The sequence below is a fragment of the Marmota monax genome, unplaced genomic scaffold (genome assembly GCF_021218885.2).
Source record: "Marmota monax isolate L192 unplaced genomic scaffold, Marmota_monax_Labrador192_F-V1.1 WCK01_AAM20220418_F8-fsc00012, whole genome shotgun sequence".
Taxonomy (NCBI): Eukaryota; Metazoa; Chordata; class Mammalia; order Rodentia; family Sciuridae; genus Marmota; species Marmota monax.
In genome coordinates this window covers 33331038-33344118 of record NW_026695227.1, presented here as the reverse complement: position 1 = coordinate 33344118, position 13081 = coordinate 33331038, and the positions used below count along the sequence as shown (strand labels likewise).

General features: G+C 47.8%; 1 protein-coding gene across 1 annotated transcript; it reads left to right on the top strand.

The window, feature by feature from the left end:
• Positions 1-5576: 5576 nt before the first annotated feature.
• Krt2 (keratin 2) lies at positions 5577-12361 on the top strand. The gene is made up of 9 exons (XM_058576422.1): positions 5577-6284; positions 7290-7504; positions 7837-7897; positions 8474-8569; positions 9175-9339; positions 9562-9687; positions 10504-10724; positions 11129-11163; positions 11263-12361. Exons 1-9 carry the CDS (start codon positions 5637-5639, stop codon positions 11916-11918), a joined length of 2223 nt encoding a protein of 740 aa, XP_058432405.1. The 5' UTR covers positions 5577-5636; the 3' UTR covers positions 11919-12361.
• Positions 12362-13081: the final 720 nt, after the last annotated feature.

Here is a 13081-nt window from a genome sequence, read left to right as displayed (position 1 = left end):
ATGACCTTGAGACACAGATTGACGTCTGAACCTTAGGGAAGCTCTTGGATTTGTAGTCCAAACTCCCCGTATCACAAGGTGAAAACCAAGGCCCCGGAAGACTGAGGGTAGGGCTAGCCTCAGGAGTCATCAGGTCCCAGAGCTGAAAGCAGAATGCAGGCCCTCTGCCTCTTCTTCAGATGGTCCCCCTCTCCTGATGGTTTCCAAGTCCTTCAGTTCACAGGGGAGGAAAGAGACACCTGGCAAATGAGGTGACAAGTCAAGAGACATTTCTGGCAGGGGGCTTGACATTTATTCCTAAACATGTTCTTCCCAGTTTATCACAAATCTTCTGTTATAAAACGACTGCTAGGGAACCGACTGTGCTTCTCCGAATACCTGATGGCTATGAAGTGTGTCTATGGGTCATAAAAATATAATTCATGTCATAAACTTAATACATCTGGATAAATGACTGTATTAGCTCTATTAAACACTAACTGCCTAATTAGCAGCAGTTTCATTTGCTCATCTAACACTAAAAAGGCTTTTAAAGAAGAGTTTGGAAGAACCACAGTAGAAAATAAAAACCCTGTCTAGAGAATATTGAGCTGTGGTCTCCCCGCCTCCCCCCCACTCCCCTTGATAAGAATCCTTGTAGCAAGCATGTCCCCATCTGGAAACAAGTCTGTGGCCATTCCTTCCAAAATGAGGCCTGCAGTTGTGAGAGTGTCTCTAAGAACTTTGTTGCTAGATTGAGGATAAGGAATAACTTGAATTTGGTCTTTCAAAAATAAAGTTGTTTTAATGCTTATTCTGTCTCATTTTGTGGGGTAGAAAGCGTGGGGCTCCTCCTACAGTTTTCTCTGTGGAACTCAACACAGAAAGTGCTGAAGGGAGTAAAAAAGAATACTTGGGGCTGGGGGCAGAACCGAGTGCTGGGGGGGGTTGCGATGGGAGGAGATGGGGTGGGTGTGAAGGCAAGGGCTGCAGTATTTGATGGAAATCTCTGGGTGCACTTGGCAAAGGGTATTGCTGAAAACTTAGCAGATGTCTGTATAGAGGCACCAAAAGTGAATTTTGACTGTAAATGGCAGCAGTGCAAAATGGAATTAGTGAGAGGGTTTCCCAAGATGGAAGGGTTGGACAAGAAAGGGGCAGTGTTCAATCCGGGGAAATCTGGTAATGATAACCCTGTTGTTCTCAAATGTTGACCAGGAGGAGGTGGAATATCTGACAACTGTCTTGTCCTTCCAGGTTTGCGTAGCTCCCTAGGTAATGGACAAAGATAAGATAATGACAATGGTCTGAGAGGAGAACTTGGTTCAGAGAAACAGTTTGGCTGGAATAATGAAAGCTGTTCATGGAGGACAGTTTTGCACTTTTCTCTGTGTGAGTGAAGACATGGGAACACTCATGCATGGATGCCACATATTTGTCATTCACTGGAGAGCATTTTAACAAATATGGTGGGGGCCAAGGTCAATTATAGGAAGCCCATTACACAAAACTGAGCTAATCCAACCATAGATGGGTCCCACCCAGAACAACACTAGAATGTATAGCTTGCCATTTTCAGAGTCAGATATTTTGGAGCCCTTTTAGAAAATTAGAACTTCCTATGACATGCATGGCCGCAGCAACTAGAAAGGAGCTGACATTCATTGAGCACCGTGCTAGGGTCTCCCTTCATGGATGTGCTTATCACTGCTCCCTGGATGGCTTCCTTCATTCAACCAGCATGTGTTGAACACCTGCCTGACACAGCAGTGTCCCTGCCCTGACTGCTTCTGTTTCTGGGGTCTGCACTGTGTCTGAGCAGTGAGCACACCCTGCTCTCTTGAGGAGCTTGGCATGGATGTCCTGGAATCTCCTCATTCCAGAATGCGTTCTGCCCTCCGTGCTGCAGGTGGAACCGGCCGCCCACCAGCCTGGCTTCTCAGTTACAACCAGTCTGGCGGGGGTGGGGGGCCCTAAAACTCAACCGCAACAGGTTTCACTGGAAGAAAAGGGGCCAAAGGAAAACAAAACAAAGACACCAAAAAGGACATGTTGGGTAAGAAAGGAGGGGATCTGAAGCGAGATGCAGAACTGGGTCAGGTGCTGGGACTTTAGACTGAGTAAGCAATTTTAAATAATCATTTACGAAGAAATGCCCTGGAGGGAGATATTGAGCAAGTGGCTCCTGTTGGGAGCCTGTCAGCCTCCCGTCCCACCTTCCCTCAGAGCCACTGGAGCTGCGAAGCAATTTTGGAGCAGCAGCTTGGTGCTCTGAGGAAACATGCTGGCAGTCCCAGGCGATGCAGAGAGCAGTGACCTTGCTGGGGCTCTGCTGAGGGGACAAGAGCTCGGACAGCTCGTTTCTAGTTCTCTGTTGTCTGAACCTCTTTCTCAACATGATTGGACACTGTGGATTTTGGTCCCTTGAGCAGCCCGAAACCAGCGGCAGGGGCTGGAGGAGGAGGGTTTTTGGCTTGTTTCTTTGGTTTTTGCTTCTTAAATTAAAAGACTTGGTTTCCATTTGGGGAGAGCTTTTTGACTCCCTTCTGCAGATGGTTGAGTCTTTGGGACTGAGAGAGGAACCCCGTGGGCCTGAGGACAGAACCTTGATGGGGCTGGGACAGAACGTAAGAGCTCTCCTGGTGGGATCGTTAGGGACCAGGTCCATGAGAGGCTGTGAACTCAGCATTGCTAATGTCCTACCTGCACATCAGGGCGATCCTGATGCAGGATGGCTTTTTCATGATAGGTTTGTTCCCTGAGTGAGCACTCTGTGCCGAGGGGATGGAGGTTTCTGGTAAAGATAAATTTGACCTACACTGACCTGTGGAAGTCCCGGGAGATGGCTTATTGCAAAACAAAGAGGACTGTAGGGGAGGTGGACACACTACTAAGAAAGTGGAAGGGAGGGGGTATTTATTCCCTCCCAGAGAATTTGGTGCCAACATCCATCGATGGCTGAGAATTTAATTTATTTTCCATCAGTTATACAGTCAGCTCCCTTACGGCTTAACAGAGAGGCTCAGTTTCTGCCCCACTGGCCGACATTTGTGCTTTTGAAACCTATAGGGAAAAATATATTGGATCTTGGGCTTACTGGCTGCTCATTGCAAAAGGAACTGGGAAGCCAGAAGAAGGATTTTGTTCTATAGGATTTCTGTCCTGTTTTCAGAGACAACAAAGTTTTAAACCCTTTATCCCAATAGGTCACTGTCCTTGTGAGATAGTGGCGATCCAGGATAAATGCTCCCATTTATAGATGAAGAAATTGAGGACCACTGTGAGTGGCAAAAATCACAGTCAGACCAAGAATCTTAACTTTTTCAGTCCCTCAAAGAATGCAAAGCATGTTATTCTAGAAAAACACATTAAGACTATGCAAAAGGAGAAATATTTTTAAAAATATGAAAATAACATGCCACAGAATATCTAAGTTGCATGAATTCTACCCTCTACATTTCAAGAGAGGAAAAGATGCTCCTTCAACTTGATTTTCACACATCACTGGATGGGTCTAGAAAGGGAAGATGCTTGGTGAAGAGGATGGGAAAAAAGAATTAAAATGCAGCAAAAATCCTAAGTAGACTAAGTTATACTCTACGTATGTATGATATGTCAAAATACACTCTACTGTCAAGTATATCTAAAAACAAATAAAACTATTAAAAAATACAATGCAGTAAAACATGCAGACCAAGAGCCCAGCACAAGCCTAGGACAGGTGGAGGCTCACTAAATGTTCCTTCACAGGGGGATTAAGACCCCTCTGATGCTGGCATGGCCTCAGCATAGTCATAGTGGAGTAATGGACAATTAGGGCGTTGTTTAGATATCCATAGATAATGACACATTTGGCTTTGGGTTAAGACTGTCTCCAAAGCTTTTAGCTTTATGGTTTATTTGCATGATTATGATTATATAAGCCAGATTGGGAAAAAAATCAAGGAAACCCATGAATTTGCTTTCTTTAGCATTTTTCTTTTTTTACTGCAAATCACATATCTTGACTAGTGATTTATCCCCATCTCCACCCCTACTTTATTGTTATGACAAGGTTGGTAAACTGTTGGGAGGCAGCTGGAAGATAAATAAAATTTAGTTTCTGCTATTAACTAGCAACTGTGTTCTGCACCTGTGTACATTATCTTTGTCCTCCCCCTTCTTCATTCTGCAGATGAGGAAACTGAGGCTTAAAGAAGACTCTGAATTATTCAAGATCATTTTTCTAAAATACAATGAAACTGGGACTAAAGCTAAAGCTTTGTATTTTTTTAAACATGATTTTATGCTGACTTTGTGTCAGGATTTGAACATCTTGGTTCTGGAATTAACGATGCCTATATGGGGTACATGATCATATCCACTGGAAGAGAGCATAACATGGCAAGGTTGAAAAGAAAAGGAAATATCTTTGCCTGTTCAAAACCATGATGAAACCTACCATTCACATCATGCGTCATAGTTTTCAAAATATTTCAGGTGCATTTCCCATTTTATAGATAAGAAGACAGCCTCAGAGTTTAATTCAAGCCAATAAATGGCAAAATTGGGACTCAAACTTTTGACTTGCAGCTCAATTCTATTACTCCAAAGTGTCTCTCCCACATACTTAACTGCATAGACAGGAGAGACTGTAGCTGAGTTTGGGTGTGAATACTCTGTACTTTTGATGACTGGCTAGACTGGATGGGTCTTCTGATGTTCATCCATCTCTGAATGTCAGAAAAGAGCGTGCTTTCCTAATTGCTTCACAGAACCACCAGGCAATACATGATTACTGAACCACCAAGTCAATCTACACTTGGATCTTGAAGTTATGTAAAGCCTTGATTGCAACCTGTCATCAAATGCCTGGAGTCACACAGACCCAGAATAAGGGAACCTTATATGCCCTTTTGGATTTTTGTATAGAAAGTGATGGAGTTGATGATTATAAAAACTTCTAGTTTCAGGATAGAATGCACCTCTGCCCTATGTCTGGTTATTGCATATTTCTGGCGTGGCATGGGAAGGAAAGAGCCAAGATATTTTGACAAATGACAATTCTTTTGCACCACACCATGATGCCTATTTATTTCCCCATATCATGAGCATGCTCTGAAGAATCTTCCTTCTTGTTTCAACTCTTTCTTTTGAAGGGAAAGGACAAGCCAGGAAAGCCACAAGGCTGAGGGGTTAGCTTCATCTCGAAATCTGTCCTCTCTCCCATTGCAGATCTGTGTTGGTGAGCCTACACAGGCCTGGGTGGTAGCCAGCCTCCCTTGGATCAATCCAGAACAGGGAGCAGCATTCTGCAGAAGGTCTTTTTTTTTTTTTTTCAGGTTGGGAAACCCAAATCCTAATCTACTCTTCTGATGAATTTACAAAAATTAAATTGCATGACAGATGTCCAGATAAACAGAAGTTCGCAATCAAAGCAAGTTCTGGAATGGAGCTGATTAGTAGTTTTTTTTAAATGGCTATTAAGTTTGATAATCACTCACCAGGAATACCTTCCAGGTAGACCAAACCCATGTATAAGTGGGCCCACACCCATGCACACCAACACCTAGTCGGCAGGTATATAAGGGGACCCTGACAGTCTCCCAACAGCACAGTGCAGTCTCCAGCCTCAGCTCTTCTCTGAACCTCCACCTTTCTTGCTGGGCAAAGGCATCATGAGTTGTCAGATCTCGTGCAGATCTCGAAGAGGAGGCGGCGGCGGCTGCGGCGTAGGATACCGGGGCTTCAGTAGCGGCTCCGCTGTGGTCTCCGGGGCTAGCCGGAGATCGACCTCGGGCTTCTCCTGCCTGAGCCGCCATGGAGGTGGCGGAGGGGGCTACGGTGGAGGCGGCTTTGGCAGTCGGAGTCTTGTTGGCCTTGGAGGGACCAAGAGCATCTCCATAAGTGTGGCTGGAGGAGGTGGAAGTTTTGGCTCCGGTGGTGGATTTGGTGGCAGAGGAGTCGGTTTTGGAGGCGGCAGTGGCTTTGGAGGTGGCAGTGGTTTTGGCGGAGGCAGCGGCTTTGGCGGCGGCGGTTTCGGTGGAGGCAGTGGCTTCGGAGGCGGCAGCGGCTTCGGAGGTGGCGGTTTTGGTGGAGGCCGTTTTGGAGGTCCTGGTGGCTTTGGAGGCTTTGGGGGTCCTGGTGGCCCTGGTGGTTCTGGCCCTGGAGGATTTCCTGGTGGTGGCATCCACGAAGTCTCTGTCAACGAGAGTCTCCTGCAGCCACTCAACGTGAAAGTTGACCCAGAAATCCAGAACGTGAAGTCTCAAGAGCGGGAGCAGATCAAAACTCTCAACAACAAATTTGCTTCCTTCATCGACAAGGTGAGATGGAAGAAGCTGGCTCCTTCAGTGCTAATTGTAAAAGAAAGGACAAGGATTCGTTCCTTCTAGAAGCCCCTTGGTGTGGCCATTGCAGCCTGGGTTATTTGCAAATTCTTAATGGCAAAGATGCTGGCTTTGAAGGCTCTGTTTCCCGCAACAGTCTACAGTTAGGAATTATTTGTCTCTTCGGTTTTATTTTTCAGTCCAAATAACTAATATGTATGGAAAATCCTGATAATCACAGAAAAATCCACATAGCAATTAGTGGACTGAACAGGTCAGGCTATGTGACAGCAGGTTCGGAAAGTGATTGGTGAGAAAACTTCTTCCAAGGTAGTTTCTCCTTCCCTGAAAAGTGATTAATTACTCTATGAAATTCTGGGAAGCAGAACTTGAAATATATGCTTGGATCTGAATGAAACTCTGGCCTTTAAGAGAAGTGTTCTCAGTTTTGTCACCCATAAAGTCTTTATTGGTGTCACTTTGGGGTGTTACTGGGTTTTCTCCCATTTCAAGGCAGATGAACCTGTCTGTTGTTTTGTCTGCCTTGAATTAGTCAGGACTTTACAAGGCTTTCAAAACCAGGCAAGGAGCCCTGCCCTCTGGGACACGTGCTCAGCATCTTGGGTTACAGCGCCAGTGGGTGCTTGCTTTTGGTTTTCCCCACAATTTATGGGACCTTGGCACGGAATGTTACTAGGAGGAGGGAGGGAAATGGCCTGGAGTCTTGGGAGCAGTTGCAAACAAAACAGTGGGCGTAGGAAATAGAGCTGTGTGCACGGAGAGGGCCAGGCATAGCTTTAGGAGTTGTAGAACTTTCCAAGTGTGAGGGCAGGGACCTCAGAAGCTCTGCCCAGCTCTCTCCATCCTCCCTCTGACTGTTGAGCATAAAATCTTATGACTTCCTTACATCCTAGAGCAGCACCAGAGCTGGTGTGGGGCGAGCATGGCTTACTGGTGTGGAGGGAGAACCAGACCTGATGTGCTCTTCTTTGGTCATGGCAGGTCCGTTTCCTGGAGCAGCAGAACCAGGTGCTGCAGACCAAATGGGAATTGCTGCAGCAAATAGACGTGAGCTCCAGGACCACCCATCTAGACCCCATCTTCCAAGCCTATATCAGTATGCTCAAGAAACAAGTGGATGGGCTTAATGCCGAAAGAACCTCGCAGAATTCAGAGCTGAACAACATGCAAGATCTTGTGGAGGATTTTAAGAAGAAGTAGGTGAAGTAGATGTGTGGAGATAGACACTTAAGGGAACATCCAGTCACTCTTCTCCCAGTGGCATTTGTGGTGACAAAGGGGAGAGGTGTCTGTATCTGTCACTTATTTGTGAGGAAGAACTTATGGTTTTAGAGATCATATTTTCACATGTTTGAGATTAACTTATAGAAATCTATCCTCATTTGGGATATCATAGTTTCAATTAGGTGTTTAAAGAGTGTTTAATATTCTCAGAGAATGGGCATTTCAGGTAAATTCAGTAGAAAAAGGAAAAGAAAAGAATACATAAACTAGAACCAATTTAACTGCCGCATCTGGGTCCCAACAGGTATGAGGATGAAATCAACAAGCGTACAGCGCTCGAGAATGATTTTGTGACACTTAAAAAGGTAAGCAAGAGGATGCCACGGCTGGGACGTGAACAGGGTGCTTCACACACCATCATGTCCCAACAGGAAGGCTGGAAAACAGCTGTGAGTGCACAGTAGCTAGAGATAGGGATGACATGTCTGTGGCCTGTTCTTATGGAAAAAATAGGGTTTCTGCAGTTCAAGCTTCTGGAGATAATTTTCCTGCAGGGGACTTGGAATAGAATCCAGGGAAATTCAGGAGAGGTGGGATGGACAGACAGGAGAGGAGGGTTGAGGACTATGGAAGTCCACAGAGGCCATTGTACCCATTGTGGGAACACACCATGTCTCAAACAGGGGACAGAATGGTTAGCAAAGCTTTGTTCCATGCAAGCTCTTTTGGTCTTGGGGGTATGAGCAGAGGGCATGGGCATGGAGCACCCTGCAGAGGAGCATGGTGAACCACACACCAAATGAGGCTCTATCAGGATGTGGCTTATCTGGAGGTGCTTGAGATACTGGAGAGCAGCTCACAGGCACTGGGTAGAGGAGAGTGGCCGGAACCATATGGAGGACCATCCAAGTTTCACCAGAGACCCCTGACCTTCCTTGCAGGATGTGGACAATGGATACACGAACAAGGTGGATCTGCAGATCAATGTGGACTTACTCACCCAGGAGATTGAGTTCCTGAGAACACTCTATGAAGCGGTAAGAAGCCTTCTCCTGGATTATATCCTTACTGTCTACCCTTTCCACCAAAGGAAAGTCCTACTCAGTTGGTGAAACGGAGGAAAGAATGGGGTTTATGCCTTGACTGAATTCAAGGTGCCACCATCCCCCCACTAGGAACTTCTATAACTCAGGTGTTGAGGGAGAAGGATTTTCTTCTCTGATGTCATAGGATGTGAGGTTCAAGAAATACCACTTCAACTTTCCTCCCTCAATACCCTACAAGCCCAGCTTCCCTTAGGAAGAGATTGTCCTGTGCCCATTTCTCTGCCCAGTATACTTCAGAGATAAAAATGCATTATGTCTCCTTATCCCTCTCCCTGGTCTAGAGGCGCACATGATTGGTGAAATAGAAAGAAAAAAAATGAAGGTATTTGCCATGAATGAGCTTCTTTCTGAGGCACTTACAGGCATAAGGGGTGAAAGCTGTTGACTAGGAGGCTCAGAAACCCAGACACCCCCCATAGTTCCGAGAGCAACCTCAGGAGAGGCCTAGGCATAGCATCCCACCAGGGCATGCTTAGTCTGAGAGTCTATGTGGCTGTGGGCAGAAGGTCATGGCCAGATCTCCCTGTGTGTTGTAGGAAGTGTCTCAGCTTCACCAGACGATCACTGACACCAACGTCATCCTCTCCATGGACAACAACCGCAGCCTGGACCTGGACAGCATCATTGCTGAGGTCAAGGCCCAGTATGAGGAGATCGCTCAGAGGAGCAAGGACGAGGCAGAGGCCCTGTACCATAGCAAGGCAAGTGCTGGGGAACTAGGAGGAGCCACAGGTCCTTACAAGCTGGGCTTCACCCCAGCCAGGACACGTACAGTAAGATTACTGGTGTGCTTCTTTAATGGAAGTTGGGCAAAGTTGGGCATCATTCCCAAGAAAGAGTGTCCAGATTGATACCCACTGGGTCAAGTTGAGCCTGCCCCAGGCTGGACTCCCCTGTGAACTGTCCTCTTCTTCCCATATCAGTATGAGGAGCTCCAGGTCACTGCGGGGAAACATGGAGAGAGCCTGAAAGAGATCAAGATGGAGATCAGCGAGCTGAACCGCATGATCCAGAGGTTGCAAGGAGAGATCTCACATGTGAAGAAGCAGGTGAGGTGCTCCCCTTAGGACTGGTCCAGCTCCACTGGTTGAGTAGAGCTCAGGGTGGTGTGGACAGTGGTAACTGTGTGTGTGAGAGTGTGTGTGTGCTTATGTGTGGGAGAGAGACAGGAGACACTGAGGGCTTCTAATCTAGTTTATATTGATCCTGATCCTCTCTCCCTAAACCTAATTCAAGGCTGTAACAATTTTTAGAGCGGTCTAAGAGACGTTTCAAAATAAGGATTAGTGAAGGGAAATAATTGTGATCACTTTTTGGCTGCCTACCTGAGTCAAAGAAGCAGCAGCAAAAAAGGCAAAAGTCTTTTTTTTCCCCCCTGAGGATTGCAGACATAGTTTTGTGTTTGTGTGTGGCACAGGCCTAGGCACCAGCAGACTGGGTTTAGGCCAGGGGTGGGAGCGGTGCCCTGAGTTTTGGAGGGGCTGGCCAGGGGTTGGACATTAGCTGTGGATCAGATAATGAGGGGCAGAGTTGACTCCTTAAGCAGAAGTCCTGCAAAGCACTCTGCATGGAACCTCTTCATTTGCATGAGAATAGGACAGTGATCCTGACCCTGTGCTTTGAGGATCAGGGACATCTTGGAGAAAGCCTAAGGGTCTGGTCAAAGGGAAGGTGGGAGCAAGGTACCCCAGAGACAGCAGTGAGTTTTAGCACAGTGTCTGTGACTTGAATTCACTTCAGGGGGCACTCAGCACTCGGGCCAGCGACTCAGGCCTTCCAAACTGGGCAGCTCTGCTCCCTGTCTCCTTCTGCGGGGCAGATTCCACCCTCTGTATAAACAGAAACTTTCCCTCCTTCTCTCCTAGTGTAAGAGTGTGCAAGATGCCATTGCAGATGCTGAGCAGCGTGGAGAACACGCCCTCAAAGATGCCAAGAACAAGCTCACAGAGCTGGAGGAGGCCCTGCAGCAGGCCCGGGAGGACCTGGCCCGGCTGCTGCGTGACTACCAGGAGCTGATGAACACCAAGCTGGCCCTGGATGTGGAGATTGCCACCTACCGCAAGCTGCTGGAGGGCGAGGAGTACAGGTGAGGGGCACTGGGAGGGGAGAAGGGAACCCTGGGCCACCTTCTTTCTCCTCCTACCAGGGCTGCAGTGAAGGCAGGGAAAACAGAGCGGGGACAGGGCTTCTGACAGCTGAGATCTGGTGTTCTCTATGCTCCCTAAGCCAAAATTACAGACACAAAACATTGGTGTAGAGTTGCCTATTCATCAGTATGGAATGATTAACAGGCATATTAAAATATGTTAGGCAAGAACTTAAGAACCCTGATCTTTTCTGAAAGAAGAAAGCAAAGTGGTATGAAGACAGGGTAGTCCCTGGTGGCTGATTTTAGTGTCTAAACTGCACACTTGTAGATGGAAATTATAAAGCAAGATGCATGCAGTTTAAGTACTCTGCCACAAATCCGTTTCTCTCTCTCCCTGACAGGATGTCTGGAGAATGCAGTAACAACGTGACTGTGTGTAAGTAGTGGGGTGTGGTCCTGTCCTATGGGGTGGTGTGTGGGGTGCAGCAGGCAGAGGTGGGCGGCACTTTCTGTGGTAACATTCTCTCTCCTGCAGCCGTGACAAGCAGCACCATATCTTCAAGTGTGGCATCCAGGGCTGGCTTCGGAGGCCAGGGCTCTGGAGGTAGAGGATTCAGCTCTGGAAGTAGCAGTTACGGCTCTGGAGGCAGAGGGTCTGGTTCCAGAAGTGGTGGTGGAGGAGGATTCAGCTCTGGTGGTGGCTCTAGAGGAGGCTCCAGCTCTGGAGGAGGATTCAGCTCTGGCGGTGGCTCTAGAGGAGGCTCCAGCTCTGGAGGCGGATTTAGCTCTGGCGGTGGCTCTAGAGGAGGCTCCAGCTCTGGAGGCGGATTCAGCTCTGGCGGTGGCTCTAGAGGAGGCTCTGGCTCTGGAGGTGGATACAGCTCTGGAGGAGGTTCCCGAGGAGGCTCCGGCTCTGGAGGAGGATTCAGCTCTGGAGGAGGCTCCAGAGGAGGCTCTGGCTCTGGAGGTGGATACAGCTCTGGAGGAGGTTCCCGAGGAGGCTCCGGCTCTGGAGGAGGATTCAGCTCTGGAGGAGGCTCCAGAGGAGGTTCTAGCTCTGGAGGAGGATTCAGCTCTGGAGGTGGTTCCAGAGGAGGCTCTGGCTCTGGAGGGGGAGTTTCTGGCTCTGAAAAGGGTGGTTCTGGCTCAGGTGAAGGTTGTGGTTCCGGTGTGACCTTTTCTTTTAGATAAGATGGTGTCCTTTCCCGATTCTTCCACTCCAGAATGTAGAAGCCCGTCTCTGTGCCTCTAACTGACAGCAAGTCAAATTCTGTCAAATGCCATCTCTGAAGGCATTTGGGGGAAAGGGATGTCCATATACAGTTTTTGAAAGATCTTTCCAAACCAGTTAGTTAGAGCCAGTGATACCCATTGTGTTCTGGGGAAAAACTTCACTGTCCAAATTTTTCTTCCAGCCATGCCCCATTCCTGGTCCCCTATGTCCCTGCAATGCCCACTTGCTAGTTCTTTTCCAGACAGGTCTTCTGCTGAGTGCGGCCTACCAATTCCATCTCAAAGCTCTCGCCTTTCTCCTGGAAGTGCCTGGGGAAACATGCTTCTGTGTACATAGTCCCCCTCATCAATGCTTTCTGAAGTGCTGTGGTCGGGGTGTCTGCCCAATAAACTTCATTTGCAATTCATGTCGTTTGATGTCAAGTCTCATTTGTCTGATGTAAAGTCTCGGTGGAAGTGGAAGTGGGTAGCCACGGAAAAAGAAGATTTGGAAATGACAAAAGAGGGAGTCCTGGAGGAGGGGCAGGTCCCCCTGGGGAAGTGTGGCTTGGAGAGGTCCAGGGTGTTTTCTTCTGAAAGCAAAGGGGTGGACTGTGATGCCCTCAGAAAGTATTTGCCAGACTTACTATGGCATCACCAGCTGGTGGACGGGGGGATTTGTGGAAAATTCTCTTCCTAGAAAGAAGCACTGTTCTCAAGAAGCATCTTTCCTGTTCTGGCAAGAGCTTTGCTCAGAGGGGACTTCTTTGTAAGGTAAACTAGCCCAGCCCCTGAGCACGCACCCCGGCTTCTGCAGTTCTGAGCTTCCCAGGCAGAATTCTGCCAGGCTGGTCTAGACCGTGTCCTCTCCCCCTGCAGGCTACACTCCCTAGTGCTCTGGGCAAGGCTAAGGGAAACACCTGGGAAGCATCTGGAGGGCTGTGATGATGTCTCCAGAGTAACTAACTTCTGTTTTCCCAGCAGAGAAGTCCCATTACCCTGACCATATAAAAAAACCCATCTCCCCTAATCCATGGGCACCCATGAATGTCCCAATCAGTATGGCCTTCCTCTGTGGGCATGAAAATTATTTTGGCCCCTTCTCCTGAAGGGCTCCCCTGAGCTCCCAGGGAGATAGGGAA